This window comes from Apodemus sylvaticus, chromosome 11, assembly GCF_947179515.1.
Source record: "Apodemus sylvaticus chromosome 11, mApoSyl1.1, whole genome shotgun sequence".
Taxonomy (NCBI): domain Eukaryota; kingdom Metazoa; phylum Chordata; class Mammalia; order Rodentia; family Muridae; genus Apodemus; species Apodemus sylvaticus.
The window spans coordinates 60,226,729-60,247,673 of record NC_067482.1 but is presented as its reverse complement, the minus strand read 5'-3'; the positions used below and the strand labels follow the sequence as shown (position 1 = coordinate 60,247,673).

Sequence of the window (20,945 nt, the reverse complement as noted above, 5' to 3'; positions counted from 1 at the left end):
TAATGGCTGTAACGTGTAACCTCTAGTAAAGCATAAGGTAGCTGCTGAGGTAGAAAGAAAGTCAGTATTTTGGACACGAAAGGAACTGTGGTACTCCATTTCTATTAGGCCATTGGCAGTTGAGGTGGGTTTCGTTTAGTCAACTGGCTTCACAGTATATATTTGAGCACTGCAGCCTATTTCCTAGTACATTCCCTTTTATTCTCCATCAGTTTTTAAACCTTCTGTTGATGTTACCTAGTAACTGACAAAAATCAACTTAATGGAAGAAGGATCTACTTTGGCTCACAGTTGGAGAGGATATAAATTCATCATGGTGACAAGAAGCCCATGGTGACCAGAGATTAATTGAATCTCAATATATCAGGGAGCCATAAGTACAGGAAGTAGGTGGGATGGTAAACTAGAAGGCCTACTTCTACTTCCACTAGGTAGCCCCATCTTCTAAATCCCCAGGGACACCAACCTATGTGGGGAACATTTCACATTCAAACAATAACAAATGGTGACAATCAGTCATAGTTAGATGCTGCTAAAAAAATTACCTTGACTGAGGGCACTATATAACCCCAACTAATTATTGGATCCATGGGCTCTTTTCATTGAGCAAAGAGATCCTTTAGGCATGTCCCATCCTCTCTGATTAGAATAGATCTTCTAATTGTGCAGACTCCACATGTAGGCTTTACTGCTATTGCCCTCTTGAGTTCCTGCCTCAAACAACTTTCTTGCTGCATGAATCTTATCAAGGTTACTTATCCTTCCTAGACATCAGTATTCTTCTCTGTGAAATATAAATGACATTGATATCTACTAGGTTCCTTGAAACAATGAAAGGGCTTGATGCATAATGAACTTTTGATATGCTATTCAAGTACTCAGTAAATGTTACAGTTGTTTATTTTTTCAAAGACTTTGATTAAATGCTCATGTGGAAATAATTTGATGAATTATTTGATGAACGTTCCTTACTTATAGGCTGAAATTGTGACTTCTTTTTAAGAAAAAAAGTATAAAATATCACCATATACTCTGTTCCTTGTTTTTCTTTTTTTTTTTTTTTTGCTTGAAACACATTTATTTCATAAATATAGGATAGGCATTGTCCATCTGTCCTAGGAATGTCAAGTAAGCTACTCCTTCTTCTTCCACTATTCCCTCAACTAGGAGAGCTGAAGTACCAGCCGGTGTTCTGGAAGCAGTACCCAAAGTTCCATGACAGTATTGACTCCGCCTGACCCATAGCTGACCCATTCCCACAGAGCATAACCCTGTCCCAGATGCTGTACGTTCCCTTGGCACCCGATTCCACTGCTTCTCAGCACTGAGCACTTTGTGCTGACTCTACGTCCTCTGAAAGCTGTTGGAAACCAGATGGAGGAAGAGATGGAACAGATTTTCACTCCTCACCCTCCCAGACTTGGAGAGCAATAAAAGCCACAATTGCAACCACTAAGTAGTATGTATTAGGCTTTACTAGGGACTGAGCATTCTTCCCAGAGCTATCGGTATTAATTTATTTAATGCTCACCATTAGCCTATGAATATATGCTAATATCTCCATTTTACAGGAAAGGAAAGCAAATCCCAGAGGAAAAGAAGTCAGGGAAAAGGGTAGAAAAAGGGATTGGGCGGGGGGGGGGGGGGGGGAGGGGGGGGAAGAATGAGCCCTTTTGATGAACCTCTGGCTGGGAAGAACATTGGTTCCTGTAATAGCAACTTCTTGGCTGGAAGAGAAATAACTGCATAATTAATATGGATAGAGAAATTGTGGAAGGTGATACAGGCATATACCTAGTCTCAGATTAGCTTTACAATTATGAATTTTTATGTGATCCCATGATCCCTTTCAATTGCTTGCTATTTGCAGCATACCTAATTGCCCCCCCCCCCCCCCCCCCCCGCAAGTGTAATAGAGTAGTAATACTAGTTAATTAAAAAATCTGTGGAGCTCATTTCTGGCTAATTGGCATTTCCCTATAAAATATTTAAAAATTAACTCTGATATTCAAGAACTCTCTGTACAGAAAGTTATGATCATGTGGCTCTTTTCAACATGAGTTTCCATCTGCAGGTGGGGTCTCCTACGTTGAGGTGATTTGCGTATTTTCAGAGTTGCTGTCCAGGTACACATGTTAAACTGGAGAGAGGGGAGGAGAGTCTTATTGTATATCTTCCTTTGTTTAGATCATCCCAATGCCTTTATTTTTGTTCAAAGAAAGGGAGAAGCAGCCAGTATGCCAGGTCTCCTGCAGGATGCTACCCAGCTAAAGCTCTTTTTCAATAGTAATGAACTTATAAGGTTCAACCAAACTCATAGAATCACATTTTCAACGTTAGTGTGTGGGCAATTGCCAAAAATCAGCTTCAAACTGTGTCCCCAGAAGGCTTTCTCTCTCTGGCTTTGACAGCCTTTGAGAGAGAGAGGTTCTTGTAAGCCCCCAGCAAGATCAGGTGGGTGGTTTAGAACTCTGAGCCCAGTTGGCAACCACTCTGAAAGAGTTTCCTGTGGCTATGTTAGCAAATTACCATAAACCTGGCGACTTAAAGACAAAAGAAATATGTTCTTTCACAGTTCATAAAGCCAGAATTCCAAAATTAAGGTTTCAGCAGGATCAGAATTCCCTTTCAGAGGTTAAGGGAGAGAATGTGCTCCATGCTTCTCAGTTGGCTTCTGGTAGCTGCTAGCACCTCCATCTTTCCCTGCACTGTCTTTCTGGTGTTGCTTCTCCCTTCGTCTTCTGCTACAAGGGTGTTTGACATTCAGGACTCACTATTATCCAGGACCATTATCTTGAGATTTGTAATTATATTTGCTAAGTCTCTTTTTTCCAGGTTATATCACATGGACAGTTTTGGTTTCTCCTTTGTAGGTTCCCATTTAACCTGTCCTACATGGTGACTGGGAATATTTCTTTGGATTGAATGAGAATGAATTTAGATATCAATTAAACAGTGGGCTGAAATGCATTCGAGTAGGACTGAGAATTTAGCATCTCCATGGACTTTCAGTGGTGATTCACAGTGTGAAGGACTTGCCTTGCAGAAATTCCTCTTCTTTTAGCATAAACTTCCTTAGGTGGAGGTGCTCACACTTCCAGGCTCAAAGCACTCTAACTCAGACACTGAAACTATACTAAGCACATTGTAGTAGATGCTGCTATATGCCATCAACTGGTAAGTCCGGTTAGATATAACAATCACCCAGTATTGTGATCATTAATCTTCATTGTCAGTGTGATTGGGCTTAAAATCAGCAGAAATTTGTTTTCTAATGGCTCTGAGGATTCCAGTTGTTATGAACTTCTCCTGGGCTTCTCTGTTTGCATTACAGATGGCCATCATGTTATTGTGAGCTTACCTGGCATTCTGTTCCTGTGCAGACCTCTACTTCTCCCTCTTCCCTCTTCCCCTCTCCTTTCTTCTCCTCTCCTAGTTATCTATTTTTTTCAGTATCATCCTGAAGAATAACCATAGAGGGAAGAAAATGCAAAAACTCAGTATTTTCTGCACATTATGGTGGCATTCATGGTCTTTCATGACATTTACAACAAACTTGGAAGTAAATTTCATTGTCTTCACTGGCATATGGGAAATGTGTTTCCTTTCAACTAACATTGTGTCCCTTTTTCAAATAATCTACTTCAGCCTACTAAAAGCATCCAATGTTGTTTCTATGTCATCATCTCAGTAAATTCAGCTATTGTATATTCTGATGGCACATCTAACAACTGAGATCTTTGTGAGATTGTCTAAGTTACCAATTGGTTTCTTTTTCTTAGTTATTTTCTATACCCATATGACTATATCTGATGATCAAGTATGATTACATTTAAATATTTATAATAGCAATTAGACATTTGGATTACCAGTGCCTCCCTTCAAAGTATTTGAATGTGCATTTTGATGTGCTTGGGGTACTGTTAATATAGATTCACATATGAGTCACATTTAATTTTTGATAAATAATTAGGGACTGTATTACCAAATAACTAGCTTAAGTCCTGCCCTGTCACCATAATCCCTAATAATTGGCATTTTACTTAGGTTTCTATTGCTGAGAAGACACACCATGACTATGACAGTGATTACAAAGGAAAACATTTAACTGAAGGTTTTTTTTTACAGTTCAAGGCTTTTCCCATTATCATCATGGCAGGAATCATGGTGGTATGGAGACAGACATAGTGCTGGACAGGAGCTAACAGTTCTCCATCTGGATCAACAGGCAGCAGGAAGAGTAGAGTGTGTGAGAGACACTGGACATGACTTGAGTTTCTGAAACCTCAAAGCCCACCTCCAGTAACATACTACCTCCAATGAGACCACACTTGTTCCAACCAGGCTACACATCATAATCCTTTCAAATAATGCCACTCCCTATGATACTATGGGGGCCATTTTGATTCAAAGTACCACACTGTGGTCATAGTTTTCTGTGTCAGATTGTATGCTAGGCTAACTGTGGGTCTGCAGAAAACACAATGCAAGAATTTTCAGATTTCCTAACATTGAAACTTTCTATTAGACAAAAGTAGCTGCCAGATACAAGGATGGTGATGCCTGCTTGTTTCTTGTTTCCATTTGCCTGGATTTTTCAATCAATCTTTTCATTTTAAGGTGGATTTTGTTTCTTTATCTACTTAGCTGGCCTGTGTCTTTAGATTTGAAGGTTGAGACCATTAATATTTAGAATTATTTTTGAAAGTCATTTATAGACTCCAGTCTTTTTTATTATGTTTTGGTTTATGTTCAAAGTTGTAGCATGTTTTTCATTAAATTATGACTTCAATTGTTTTTCTTCTACAGTTTCTTAGCCATGCTTATTTCCTTCTTCAGTTTAAAGCATTGTTTCCAGCCTTCTGTTTAGTGGGCAATTTTGTGCGTGCATGTGTGTGTGTGTGTGTGTGTGTGTGTGTATGTGTGTGTGTGTTCATGTGTGTTTAATTTATTTGTTTGTTTGTGTTTGAATCATGGAAAATTTATTTGTCTCTTTCAAATATGGAAGATATTTTTGCTGCATGCAGTAGTCTAGCCCATCATTGTCTTATACAATTTGGAGTACTTTGCTCTACACTCTTCTGGCTTTCAGAGATTCCAAAGAAAAATTTCCTTTTATGTGACTCATATTTTTTCCCTTTGGCACCTGTAAATATTTTACATTGTTCTCTATAGATAGCATTTTAAATATAATATGTCATGGGGTGTTCTTTGGTTGGTCACATCTAGTTATTGTTTGCTTTTTGTATTGGTATGAGTATGTCTTCCTTTAGTTTTGGAAGTTTTCTTCTATGATTTGGTGAAAACCTTGTCGATGGCATTTATTCTTTCTTATTTAGTTTTATAATTCAAACATTTGATCTTTTGATGATTTTTCACATTTATTGTATGTCTCTTTTCTGTGCTTTATTTTTTTCATAGTTTATTTGCTTTCTTTGCTTACTTCATAGTGCTTGCCTCCTCTGCTTTATCAATGAATTTTGACATTCTATCTTCTTCTGGATTCTTTGTACTTGTAAGGCTTTCCACTGAGCTTTCTCATGGGGACATGGGATGTTTTGGATTTCATCTTCATTAGAGTTTGCAGTTTTATTTCTTTATTAACTCAGTTTTCACATCCTTCCATTATCTTTTGACATTTCATTCAGCTATGTATATGTATTTTCTTAGACACCACTGAAGCAAATTCTGTTATGTTCTTGGAGTTTAGCAAAGTGTCTGCCAATGTCTTTCTCAAATTTTTTCTTAAATCTTCCATACAGCCCATCTATATCACTCCTTGGCATTTTCCCAAGGAACTGAATCTCCTACATTTTGGAAACTTGTTCAGCATTGTTCATTGTTGCCCTATTCACAATAGCCAGGAAATCAAAACAACTCAAATGTTCTTCAACAGATGAATGTATAATGAAAATGTGGTTACTTATAGACAATGAAATACTATTCATCTTTAAAGAAAAAAAGTGAAATTTTCAGTAAATGGGAATATAAAAAGATTATTCTGTGTGAGGTAACCCATAACCAAAAATATGCTGTATGTACGTTCTAATCTGTGGTTCCCAGTCCCAAATCTTCAGATGTGAATAACCACACAAAACAGAAAGTATAAAAGGACTATTGGTGAGGTTGAAGGCTTAAAGTAGGAATTACAGGATATAGATTTTATGAAGCCATAAATACAAAATTCATGAGGGGTCTTTGTGCAGTCTGGTTTTATTTCAACTTGATACAACCAGAGTCACTGAGAGGAGAGACCCCAAATTGAGAAAATGCCTCTATATTATTGGGCTGCAGACCAGCCTATAGAGCATCTTCTAAATTAGTGAGGAGGGCCCAGTGTGTGGTGGGTGGTATCACCCCTGTTTTGGTGCTCCTGCATTCTATATACAAAAGCATGGCTGGGTAGGTCATGAGAAGCAAGTCAGTAAGCAGCACTCCTTCATAGACTGTATCAGCTTCTACCTCCAGGTTTCTTCATGGCTTGTGGTCCTACCTTGGCTTCCTTCAGTAGACTGTGACTTTGGATTTGCAATCAAAATCAACTCTCCAAGTTGTTTCTGGTCAAAGTGTTCAATCACAATAATAGAGACTTTAACTAAGATAGACTCCAACTAGGGAGGGAGAACTACACTTATCTGCAGGAATAATTACCAATATTTAGAATGTAGTTAGGAATTATGGTGGTTTAGTAAAGTGGCAGCTGTATGTTATCCACCCAGATCTATGACTACAATAGCCATAGCAGACTTTCCTTTTCTCTTATTGATCAGGCATTAAGACCATTTAGAGAACTGTTTTGATGCCCAAAGAATACATACTACACACATAGTAATTCTCAGTGTTACTGTGTCATGATGATGGTTGTTGTGACAGTTCATAGGCATTTGAACTAGGTGGGGTTATTATTTTCTTCCCTCTCTTGAAAGTTTTTATGGCACCTTCGCTTCCCAAGAAAGCTAATTCTCTGTGAAAAGGCTTTCAGGTTAGGACCAGCTCAGGCTCTGTAGCCTCTGTGTCTGAATTCTATGTTGTCTACAGCAATAGGAACTTACTTTCTATCCTCTGAAGTGCTCAATAACCTATAAAGTATGAGGAGACTCTTGAAAAACCCTGATGAGCAACTCAAAAGGTGCCTTCTCATGCCTGGTGTTGAGATTTTTCTTAGTCTGTGGATATAAGGGCGCATTGTCGGCTGAAATGGGAAATTTCCACATAGAATATATATTTGCATGTACGGAACTTTATGTATTATCAATAATTTTAGGTACTAATGATTCTTTGTAAGTTTTTCAGACATCCTTACCCACTTCCTATATTATTCTGTGTCTCATCCAATGTAATTCAACCACCCTATTTTCCCCTTCAGATCATTAATACCATGCTATTGTCCTCTTAGTTCTCTGACTTTCCTGGTTTCTGCAGTTACTCCTGGTTATATGCTTATGTCTGAAGACTTGGAGTGAGGGACTGAACAAGGATGATAGAAAACATGGTGTGTCTGTCTTTCTGCATCTGGGTTACCTCACGATACTTTGTTTTGTAGTTCCGTTCATTTATGTGAAAATCTCATTTTTTCATAGAAGAATAGTATTATTCTATAGTGTCTATTTACTACATTTTCATTATCCCTTTATCAGCTGAAGGACATCTAGGTTTCTTCCTAAAGGTCATGGCTGAACAAGTATATGAGAGTTGTCCTAACGTTTGCCTTCATTCTTTTTAGTTTGGCTTTTTTTTTTTCTGGACAAAGTCTATATAATATACATAAACATATATACATACAAAAGAACATGCATACACACAAACACACATAATATATATACAGAGAGAGTGAAACTGGGAAGGGGTCTGTGTTGGCTTCTTGTAGCTACAAGAGCTTAAATGGAAGCAAGTTATAAAACTTTCGTCCCTGCATCTTTCCATAGTCTTGTAGTCCCGCATTACACTCTGACTCTACAATGGGTACCATTTTTATCCTTGCATGCTGTGTAGCTGTCCAAATTCCTATTGGTCTGTGTTGACTTTGCCTCTAACTATGGTTAAAGAAAGAAAGCAAATTCTCAGAAGTGCTTTTTGCCCCTGCCAAGATCTGGGACCTCATAAATCATGGTGACAAGAAATGTGATGATGGTCTCGTTCCATTCTCAAGGAGATTGGAAGAGGAGAGGCATGCAGGTTCCGGTGTGGTTTTGTAATTTTTCCCAGTGATGGCCTGGTGAGAAGGATTCCAGCAGGCTCGCTCCTGAACGTAACTGGGTAATTCTCCACTTGAGTGTTCCTGCAGTGAAAATGCAGAGACACCCCCCAGCGTCACGTGGGCAGTTTAGTGCTTGCTGCTGCATTCCTGACAGTTAATGAAATTGTCAAGATTTCCCTTTGTTCCCTTTCAAGCAGGCAGGGCCTCATTCTTATCCCTTGGGTTAGCACATGAAGCAGCCCTTCTATATATATATATATGATAAGAGGGACAGTGTGTGTTTGCAGAAAAGGTCTAACCATATACCTGGCAGGCTTTCTTGTTGGGCAATAGTAGTTCTACAAGTGGGAAAGAACACATGCATGTTCTCATGGACCCCCAGCCAGAGTTACCAAGCAATGGAGTCTGAGATTACTGTTTTCTAAACAAATAGTGGGCTTTCGTAGTTTTGAGACAGAGATGTCTCATTTTGTACTTAAATTGGATTCTTAAAAAAAAAATCAAAGGAAAGGGTATTTTTCAGATTATACTTGGCAAAGGACAACAGGTAAGAGAGTTTGCCTTAGTTCTTGCCCTACACCTTTTATAAAAATACTTGAATCAAAACACTTGCTTGATTCTTTGTACAACTGTACCTCAGGTTACACATCCTGACATGGACATTTTATATGCATAATACCTAACTCTATAAACAAAACTCTTATGAGTTAGAGTTCTACAGATATATAGTAGAAAAGGAGCACAGTGTTTCTTCATAAACTTGAAAGAATATAGACTGATACCAAAGAAAAAAATGAAAGAGCTTCATTTGATACCTATTTAGTTACAGGACTCATTGTTGGTGAAAACAATTCCCAGTGTAATTAAAATCTGATTCATTATGTGAATGTTCATTTTTTCTTGTTTATTGAGAGATGTAGCCATCTCGTTAAGCTACCAGCCTTTTCTTGTGATTTCTGCATGGAGAAATAGATCTTAGTGGATCACAGACCAAGTGTGCGTACTGTGATTCTCAAAGTGCTCAAGGGAAGAGTCAATCTCAGAATTCTGTGAAACTTAAAATAGTAGTTAAAAATATAAATTCTCCATCTCAAACAATGAAAATCACTGTGAAATGTTTTCGAGATTTCTCTATTCTTTGGTCTCCTAGCATGAAGAGAAACGATAAGGTTAGAGAACACACATAAGAAATTATATAGAGAATATTATGTTCATTTATATGTACACTTTTGGACCAAATGACTAATGTTTTAATTTTTCTTAACTTTTTTATTATATGAAAACTTTGGACATATATTTACAACGTGTTTTCACCAAATCTATCCCATTTCCTCATCTACAATTTCTACTATGTCTCTCTATTATTTTCGCTCCTAACTCAATATTTTATTAATTAATTAATTAATCAAATGTACATAGGTGTTTTGCCTGCATGTATGTTTGTGTGAAGATGTCAGATCTTGGACTTATAGACAGGTTTGAGTTGTCATATGCATTTTACCAATTATACCTGAGTTCTCTGGAGGAACATTCAATGCTCTTAATTGCTAAGCCATCTGTCCAGACCCATCAATACTCTATATTTTAAGCCACTGAATTTGTTTACTGCTGCCTGTATGTGAACAGTTGTAGGACTCCTACTGGAGCTTGGATAAACATTCAGATGTCACATAGCTGAAGAAAACCAACACTTTCTTCTAGAAACCAAGAATTGCAAATAGCTCATCAGCTTGGGGTGGTACATCATGGGTCTCCCTTTCTATTCCATGCTGAAATTTTTGTCTAGTTTGATGTTGTACAAGTCTTGAGGATATAGTATCACATTTGGTTCTTAAAGGTCTCAGGCACTCTGAGTCTAGATGGAGGGTATAAACAATGAGATATAGAATACACGTCGAGTTTCTCTAAAATAAATGTGGATGTCTTAGCTCTTCATGTGTTGTTACTATGATATGAGGACCTTGGGATTTGATTAGGTAACAAAGGTGCCATCATCAGTGGAGTTAGGGACCATATATAAAGATACAGGGCAGAGCTCACTTGCCTTTCCTGCCACATGAGGATGTAGCATGAAGGTGTCATAATAAACCTTGATATAGCACACTACAACATGCTGAGATCACCATTGACTTGATTTAGGATGTCTTACTCCTTTGAACTATGAAAAATGATTGGCCATTGCTCATAATCTAGCCTGTGTTTGGTAGTGTGCTACCGTGACCAATTAACAGAGATTGCTATGGCATTTTTAAGCTTTCCATAAGCTGTCCACAGCTGTGGACATGCCAGAGCTGTGTACTTACCATTTCTGCTTGGCATTTATAATTTTAGAGCTATAAGATATGTACCAGTTTTCTTATGGAAATTAAGGGACAGGGACATTTTTCAAATTTCCTGGGCATGCTACTCTCATCTTGTCCAACTGACCACTGGCTTTGTCTAGCTTTTAGAGGTACTCTAATGTACTCTGATGGTGATGGTGTTTGTAACTGAATTCACTTCTTGGTACTAGGAACGTGTGTGTGTGTGTGTGTGTGTGTGTTAAAAATGCACTAGAAAAACTGTACGTTAACAGAAGGAACAAATGTCAAAATGACTGATCACATTATTAGAATAATAAGTAACTTCTTTCAATTTTCAGATAAGGTCTAAGATCATCTGCAGCTCATTAAGTAAAACAAACTTGCCTTGAACCTGCACCCATCCTCCTGTGTGAGACTTCTGAGTGCTGGGGATTCTGTCACCCATGCCTGTCCATGACTTAAGTTCTGAAGTGAAACTCCTGCTCAGGTCAAGCAGAAAACTGGGAAGAGGGATTATTTTAAGTGACTCAAATTCCTGTCTGCTGTAGTATGGGACCTGATGAAGGTAGATTCTGAAGAATAACTAAATCAAGCTAGTTAACACATGCATTAGGTCCCCTGTTATCTTTATTTCAGTGTAGTGTCTCTATGGTTAAAAATGATAAAGAAGAATGTTATCTGTTCCCACTGAGATGCCTAGCAAAGCAGGAGAAAGAGGCACCCGGCACTCCCAGAAATGCTAATGGTTCTTTTTCCAAACATTTCAGCTATCCATGTGGATGAAGTCAATCTTCAATTATACTGTGCGTGGTCGCTTCTGGATAACTTTGAGTGGAACAATGGATACAGCAGACGATTTGGCCTCTTCCATGTTGATTTTGAAGATCCTGCTAGACCCCGAGTTCCATACAGGTCAGCCAAGGAATATGCCAAGGTCATCAAAAACAATGGCCTGGAAGGCCCTGTGTAGGGAAGGCAGTTGGGAAATGTCCCCTCTGTGCTGGAAGGACTGAGGGATGCTTTGGTCATGTTGTCTCAAACAACCTGAAGCTGCTTCAGTTCTCAATGATCTGTGATTATAATGCCTGAAACCCTAAGTTTATATCTGGTCAGAACTTCTACATGCTAACTGCATTTTATCAGAAAGCATCTTAGTGAAATAGAGAATCACAGACATTGATTCTCATTAAAATTTTTAGGTTGCTTTGAAAACTTCAATTTTAATTCTTAGAACAATTTCCTGGACAAGTAATGGTGAGTTTATAAAGATAATACACAGTTGATTTGCAACTCAAACAGCAGAAACCTTAGAGTGTAGATTACTGTTTCAAGGGTAGATTTGTACACCTGATTACTTTGGCTTCATAGCTATTTTTGCTCAGGAGAAGATTTCTGGTACTGTTTGATCCATGCAATTTCCAGTATTCAATTTAGCACAAAAGAGCAAAGCTAAAAGCCACAACATGCATTCCATTCAACAGAGGAACTAATAATACATGTAAGGAAATATATTAATATGTTCATGATTTATCTTGTTAATGATTGATTATACATATATATATATATATATATATATATCTTTTGTCTAATGAATTTTGGAAGATAATAAAAATTAAAATGTATTAAGCTCTGAACAGAAGGAAGATATGTGTCTTTCTTTGTTAGTTTATTGGCGTCAGGGATGGAACACAATGCCTTGTGCCTCTTAGGCAAGGACTCTGACACTAAGCAGCACTCACAGCTCCATTCATCTTGATATTTAATAAAATCCCAGATTCTTGTTACAGAGTAACACAAAATTCAAATCAAAGTGAGAAACAGGGCATGATCCTCATTTTTATATGTTTATAAAAATGATGTATTTATTTTGAAGCATTTAATTGCAAATTTTATGTGGGTATACAATGTCCCATGAGTCTACCTACACTCTGCTTTCCTTCCCACATACCCTCGCAACACAACCTCTTTTCTTCCCGCTTTTGAGTCCTTTCTTCTTTAGCAAAATAAACAAAACAACTATGTCAAAATCACCTAGTCTGATTTGACTTTCTGCTGGAATATTACTTGATGGTGGTGGCTTGATTATGTGCAGCTAACCATAGTGTAGTGAGCTCCTGAGTGTGATTCCCATGTACTGTCCAGAGGACAGCATTTCATGACACTGCACCCCATCCTGTGGCTCTTACATTCTTTCCCCGTCCACTTTCATGATGTTCCCTGAACCTTAGGTTATATTTCTATGATTTCTATTTTAAATTTTCATGAAATAAAGACACACTTTGAGTGGTCAAAATGAGTATCGGCGAAGGCAGGGGAAATTTACTACATTGGAAGGTAAGAATTTTTAACATGCCCATGGGGTTGGAGCTTTGCTGAGATTCTTTAGTGGGAGTCCCTGGTAGGTATAGGACTCCTTTGGGGATTCCATTTCTCCCTCCAGAACACCTTTCCTATATGCATCTCTGTCATTTAGGCAGCGTTGCCTAATGAAGACTGAGAAATTGAAGCAGTATACCCTGTATACTCAAGTTTCATGTATAATTATTAACAGGTCCTATGATGTCTTACATCAGCTTTTATCCAACACACTACAAATTAGGATTCCCTGGGGGATCCTCTCTGAATTTTCTGGATAGAAAAAGCAGCAAGAACACACGTGAGGGGCCCATGGCTCCAACTGCATTTATAGCAGAGGATGGCCTTGCCTGGCATCAAAGTGAGGAGAGGCCCTTGGTACCTGTGAAGGCTTGATGACCCAGGGTAGGGGAATGCTAGGAAGCTGGGACGGGAGTAGGCGTGTGGGTAGGGAAGCACCCTTGTGGAGGCAGGGGAGAGGGGAGAAGGGAGAGGGATGATGAGTTTCCAGAGAGGAAACCGGGAAGCGGGACAACACTTGAATTGTACATAAACAAAATAACCAATAAAAAATCAAAAAATTGAAAATAAGGACAAGAAAAGGAAAAGCAACACAGGTGTTAAGTTGATGACCTAGCAGGAAGCAGGGAGCATTTCCTATCCTCTCATGCTGCGTCCTCAAAGAAACTGTGTATAGACCTGACATCCAAGGAGGGCCTTTTCTGTGAGTAGATGCAATGTCATTTTTCCTCTTATAAACTGTGGTCAATTTCTGGATCGTTTTCATGTTCATTATAAGGGAATTATTTACAGTGGAGAACACAATCTCAGTAAGTTTGGACAGAGTGAGAAAGAATCGGTCATAGTAGTTCAATAAACATGGATGCACTGGGGAAAATTATATTAAGATTAAAATGGTATACATGGGGAATTCTATTACATCTTTGCCACTGGTTTGTTATTTTTATTGTTCAATGAGACATTATCTCACAATTTGTGTTCATTTAAGAAGCACATTTCCAAAGCTTATTTCATTCCTTTCCAATCCAGCCTGTCTTTTTCATTTTTACCATGCATCTTGTTTACAATTTATACGCCCTCCTATATTATCTGGCACGGCAACTGAGTTTTTCTTTTAATTAGGATGCGGCTTTGAGTATTACTTATCCTATGGGGCAAATTCACAAGTTTTACAACAATACAAATGAGCAGCGTGTTTTCCTTAACCAAATCAGAAAATTAATATTCCGTTGCACATAAAGCAGTCTGTCACATTTGGTCTACCAGGTGAAATAAACATTAGCGTGATTCTTGCCCAAGCTTCTTCCCTGAGCTGTGGCCATTTGAAGTCCTCTTCTGGTTCTTACAGGACAACTCTTCATTTCAAAGCTGGACCACACAAAGTGGGGCTCCCCAATTGATCATATAACTTAGCATAAATTACCCCGGGGTTAAGATGAAAAGACAAATGAACAATAGCAAGTAAACATGAAAGTCCTCATCGGCTTCCCCTCCCTTTACCAAATTCCCAGTCTCTGTAGTAATTCAATTAATATTGTACTCAATGGTTTGTCTTAGTGTTAAGACACTTAAGAACAAGATGGACTGTGTTTTGCCTGTCAGGGAATCAGACTTTGAATTCTTTAAGTGGAAAAGCAAGAGTTATTAATTCTTCTTAGCCCTGATAGACAGTTTTCAAAACATATAAGGCCACCTGAGGGCTGTTAATGGTCATGTTTTACGTCCTTTTTAAACAAAGGGAGACCTGAAGATCTCAGTGATAGGGAAGACAGACATACTCAGACTTCGTTATTCCTCCCTTGTTTTATCTTTCCAGTTTTTGTTTCCTTGTTATATGAACACATGATATCTACATCCTGGCAGTCACATTTGAGAAAATTATTTTTTTTCTTAAAAGGTACTTTTTCTTTTAAAATGTACAATTGGCAGATTGCTAAAAATATACACAAAATGAGAGACCACTCTGAAAGACAGAGTGTGTGTGGTTCCCAAACTCCTGAAAAGGGAGGGGTTCCACCTGAGTCCCTTACTGCATGAAAGAAGGAAGTAGTTTCTCATTAAAACCTCACACTAAGATGTTGGCAACATCAGTGTTTGGCAGTAGAGTGCTAGTCATGTTTTTATGTCTTGGGAATTTGTGTTTGGCCTGTAGCTTTTAATTATTTTTACAAACGAGAATAATGAATGCATTTGTAATATATTGAAAAAAAATCCCCAATGCTGACTGACCAAAAAGAAAAAAAAAGATTTATATGAGAATCCTTAAATACCAATTTTATTACTCTAGGCTGGTCAAAAAGAAAATAGAATGCTGAGCCTTATTACTGAGAATTCCAAATGTAAATCTAAGCTGATGGAATTAATACTGTTTAATTATTAGCAGCGCACCTCACCTGGAGAACACATATTCATCGCTCAGCATAATATTTTAGGCTGGAGTTGTCTTGCGAAAGATGTGGCGCAGAGACAAGAGCATGATAAACCATTAAAGAATGGTTTTAGGGAACTGTGCTGTCTTATGTTGGACTTTAGGTATGTGGCAACAGCTGAGTGTAGAGAGGCAGTGGGGTAGGGTGGAGAGGTCAGGGCAAAGTGCACATTTAAGGCTTCTGAGGAAGGACACTTCTCAACTGTGAGAGCAAACGGAAGTGAGGCTTTACTATAACATTTTATCAGCATATATTAATCATATAAATAGTGAGTTGCATTGTGACATTTTGAATCATGCATAAAAAGCAGTTCACTTTGATACTTCCCCTTGATTACACTCTTCTCTCCCTTCCTCACCCTGGTTCCCTTGGGAGGGATATTTCTTTTTTTTTTTTAATATTGGAGTATTTCTTAAAGTGAGTAGACTAGCTGTTCACATAGCTGAGCACTGATCAGTGCTTTGTGCTCGCTGTTTTGCCTGCATGACTTCTGGTAACTGAAATCAAGGAAACACAGAATTACCAGCACCAAGGGTGTGGGGTCTTGAGGCATGTTTCCTTAAAGCTAACATAATTCCGAAATTAAAAATTAGAAATGTTCTTGCCAAGTAACATGTATCCACATCCTAACATTCCCCGTGCCTCAGTTTCCCATGTACAAAATGATATGACTATCATGACCATCAAATCAGCAAGTACATACACAGCGTGCATAGAATGGTTCCTAGAACACAGCAAGAATGTGTTAGCACTACCATATTTTCACCCCTGAATTTCTCCACATCAAGGCTCTGGCAATTCATCAAATCTGTTTAGGTTTCCTTTCATGGGAGCAGCTCTGTTTCACACAAAAATTTCTCTCCATAGCTTTCTGTTAATGTGGGACTTATCACCCAGACAATCTATTACTCTAATTTCACTGACAGCTATTTTTCATCAGACCTCAATTCTTTGCTGGACCTAAGAAGAGATACTGATTTTTATTTGTTCTGTTGGCTTGTTTTCAGTAGGTAGAGCATGACACTTGTGAGCTTTCAGTATTGTACTGTGCCGAGAAGATTCCAGTTTTTACATCATCATTGTGGTTGGAGGTGTTCTGTGAGTCAATCAGTATATGTTTATTAAACTCACCTACACAGCATTTTGAAGAGGTGCAGTGCAATGGCTATGAAGAATCACCTGGACTTCTGTGGCTTGATTGAGACTTGAGAAAATAGAAAATGTCAAGTGAATTTTCTAAAGGCTAATTGTTCCTATACAGAGGAGGGAATAATTTTGAACAGCTTGGATGGTCACAGGTGGTTTGATGGGCAAATGAATATCATCTAGGCTGGATATGGTAATGAATGCTTGTAATACTAGAAGACAGGATGTAGAGGCCACAGTCCAGGAATTCAAGGCTGTGTAATGACTTTAAAGATAGCCTGGTAGACTTAAGAGCCTGTCATGTACAATTTGAGCTGCTCAAAAGCTCTTGGATGTATGGATTTCCACTGACGCTTGGATGACCTACCAAAGGTCAAACACTTAAATAAAGCCCCCCCCCCCCAGCATCCATCAGATGCCTTGATTGAGCTTGCTCAGGTATTGTGTTTACCATCACAATTGCTGTGGGTTCCTATGTGCAACACCATGATTTGTCCAGAAATGTCATTTCCTTGTTGTCACACATTGCCTCTGGCTCCTACAACGAACAAATATATTTGAATTATTGAACATGGAGAAACCAATGTGTTCCTAACCTGAGTCTTTCATTCCTACTTGCTAGTTTCATGGTGCTAGAAGGTTCTATGAATGCTACAGGAGGAGAAATATAATCATCAATATTGTCTAGCCTTGAACCCTGTGAATTACAATAATGACCAGCCTAAGAAGATACGCCCATTTGTACAATAATGACAGAAATGTCATGAGAGTAACCAATTACTTTCCAATTGGATTTAAGGCCTACATCATAAATTTAACCTCATGCTTGGTACCGTTATCATGGCCAAAGATCTATGGGAAGGACCTACTACTGTTTTTCAGTCAAATAAGTATAATATTTCACTGACCTCCCCAATGGCTTATTGTTATATCAGAATATCACAGCATCTTTCAACCATCATCAGGACAGATTCTTTTTGCAGCAGATGGTGCTTAAAATCAAGGCCTGCGTAGCAACTAGCAGATGTGAAGTGACACCATGGTGCGCTTAGCCCTAACCTGGGCATTTATAGTACATACCCTTATCAGAAAACTCCTAGCTTTTCTTCCCCTTGTGTCGGAAATTGAACACAGGTCCTCATAGATGCTATGCTGGTGCTTTATCATGGGGTTACTTTCCCAGTTCCCTATTTCCTTTTCTAATACGTCCAAAGTCATTTGTTCTCACCAATGATGGTCTTCATTAACAACCATATTACCTTGCACTCTCACTAGTTGGGTTTGTTTAGCTTTCTCCCCTGAGTGAGATCATTTGATACCTTACTTCTTTGTTCCTGGCTTATTTCTCTTTACATAATGTCTTTCAGGTCCATTTACATGTTTCTCTAACTGATAGAAATTTTTCAGAAATTTATTTCTACCATGTGTTCCAAAAGACACATCTTATACTTTATAATCTTTCCTACTATTGTTATTTTTACTCATTCAACTATTGATGGGTGCTCAGGTTGAAAGGATAGACTGAATTTGTTTTCTTTAGATAAATACCCAGTACTGGAATTGCTCTCTAATTTTTAATGTCAAGGCATTTCCATAATGTTATCAAATGCTTGCACTAATCTACATTCATACCAACAGTGTTCAAGGGTTTCTTTTCATCCACCTCTCTGCCACTGGTTGCCATCTTTTCCCTTTTTGATGATAGATATTCTAACATGATGAACATGATGAACATGTAATGTTTTTAATCTTGTGTTTACTTGTCCAGTGGTGAGTAACTTCAGCTTTAATTTACTTTGCATTTTCTCTGCCTAGGGTGATATTCAATTTCTGAAAGTAATTTATCAATGTATAAAGTCATTGATGAAATCTGTATGATGGAGTCAGACTTTAATTTATAGTTGAAACTTCAGGTGTGGATAGATTTCTATAATCCTGGCATAGTTCCCGTAAGACAGTCTATAGTTATCTTTATCCAGATAAATGCATTATGGCAATAAAAAGATAAATAACATATCAACCCCAGAGACATGTAGTGGTGAATCCCATATGGAAACCCATCCAACTTTTTTCCCTCTCTTTTTTGGGTATTAAGCACACACATTTTTTTCCTGGCAAAGATCTGGGAGCATCAAGCCTAGAGCCCAGGGCTGATGATTCCTAGGAACATTTAGACAGCTGCCCTGACATATAGTTTAACCACAGGCCCTTTCATATAAATTCCTCCATGTCTCTGAAATTTCAGCCAATTTTCCATACCTTCCAGCTGGCCATTTCATAGAGTGTTAGATGTGTAGCTTCATTCTTTTTAAAGACAGTCACTATCTATACCAAACACTCTCTTTTCTCACATACTCACATAGGTCCTTTTGTTTTGGAATCTTGTCTCCTACAAACTTGGTTCTCTTACCAGAAATGAATCACCAAACCAAAACTTTGCCCATGATTCAGTTTTGTATTTCAGCTTCTAGTTGACAGATATAATGGTTTAAAAGTTCATCTAACACAGAGTTTTATTTCAGCTCTGTATTTTATAGAACTTTTGACATTAGCCCCTTATGTTTTTGATTTTAACATTTTACTATTTCATGAGGATTAAAATAATACAACCAACATGGCTATTTTAAAATAAAATGAGATGATATATGAAAGGAACTAACCTTACATTCCATTAAATAATAATAGTAGTAGTTATTATTATTATTTTCTATTGGTGTTGGTTCAAGACTCAAACAGAAGGGAAGCAACCTTAGATAACCAGTACTCACTCCATACCTTTCTTACTTTTCCAACCTTCTGCCCTGAACAAAAGCAATTGCTTTACATGAGTGGAATGTATTGACTCTTCCAACCAAGCAGCCACACCCTCCTGCTGTGCTGGCACATTTTCATCTGGACTGTAGTTCCAACTGAGTGTTAATGCCTCTATTACTTTTCCAGATCTATCCTGCCCAGGGTATTCAGGGTTGTTTTCTAGAGGAGTGACCACTTTTCAAAGCAATTGCTTGCCAAGGGACGGGTTAAGAACTGCACTTCATCAAACACGATTCTGTGGTGAGCACTGTGCCTCCTGTGGGTTCAGTTTCCATGTTAGGCAGAACTGAAACATTTTATTTACCATGCATATAAAGAACAGTGATGAAATTTTTCTGCACTTTACCCTGCAAATGTCTTCCTTTCTTTTTGCCTCCATGCTAACTACAATATACACTTCTTATTAAACTGTGAATTGATTTGCATGGAAAACAGAGCCAGTGAAAGGTTTGGCAGCAAATAAACATTTTCTTTGCCCTCTGTGTTTCATTTTTGTACAGTAGAACGCATCTCTGAAAACCTTCCAGATTCACTACGTTCTGATCACAGTGTCTATTATAATTCTGCCCGATGGCAAACTTCTCCTTATTGACTCTAAATTACATTTAATCCTGTTAGGATCACTTTTTATTGAAAGGCATGCATTGTGATGGCATTGACGGGAATCCAGCAACCAAATAGCCCGGCCAGAGGAAAATAAACTCTTGGAGATTTCTAATGCTTGTCATTTTCACACTGGGCCCAGCTGTGGAGCCTCATGAAGGATGGAAAGGGTTGGGGTGCTCAGTGCAGATAATGGTATGCTTCTGGGCCATGTGGAGAGCTCTCTACCACAAGAAAATAATCTTTTGAGCCCAGTGGACTAAGAACCAAATACCACTTTGAGTTAAGACAGTATAATTCTATTAGTGAAAGGCCCTTGCAGGGGGAAATTGCCTGTGTTAAAATCTGTGCACAAATTAAAATAACAGGGCTAAAGGGGAAAATATCTCTATAAAAGGCTTTATGGTTCCAGCAGATAATAATATCCTGCCACATTAGAATCTAGGGAACCAAAAGATATAGTTTTTTTTTTTTTAAATAGTATATTGGTATCCTTTCCTAACTTTAGCCTGCGCAATGGATCTGTTCTTGAGGACTTATTTGATGAATCTGAATGCTGAACTGAAAGCTCACTATTGTTTATTATCAAGAAAATGCTGAAAATAAAGCCTGAATATTTTGGTTATGTGTTGACACCTCACAAAACTGATGTCATCTAAAAAATTCCAGTATTCCTAAGTGTATTAAATGTGTACATTCCCTGTAACTTTAATGGAAAGTTGCTGGCAGGTACTCTTAATATTTCTGTTTTGATAGAGTGTGTTAAATCCATTTAGATGTATACCTTAATTTACAATAGATCATTACAAAGGCGTGAGTAGTTAAAAATAAGCTGCCAGTGATAATAGTGTTCATTTTCTGTGGTGACAGAATTATGAAGTTCCAAGGCCTGGGTAGCTGTTAAATAGAGAATGTCACATATTACAGTACTACCCTCAAGCCTTTCGTTCATTGGACTTTGACTGTGAGCTGGAAGCTTATGCTACATTTCTAATTCCACGATGAAGACAATGTGAGCTCTCAAGGATCTAAAACTGTACCATGTAAGTAAATAAAGTCATAATTCTGCTAAAGGAT

At 38.0% G+C, this 20,945-nt stretch overlaps 1 protein-coding gene across 1 annotated transcript in view; it reads left to right on the top strand.

Annotated features, from left to right (window-relative positions):
* The window catches only part of LOC127696572 (cytosolic beta-glucosidase), a 127,626-nt gene extending 116,156 nt beyond the window's left edge, over positions 1 to 11,470 (top strand). The window contains exon 5 of the mRNA XM_052199389.1: positions 11,268 to 11,470. Coding sequence (XP_052055349.1) covers positions 11,268 to 11,470 — 203 coding nt within the window. The remainder of the gene's footprint in view (positions 1 to 11,267) is intronic.
* The last annotated feature ends 9,475 nt before the right edge of the window (positions 11,471 to 20,945 follow it).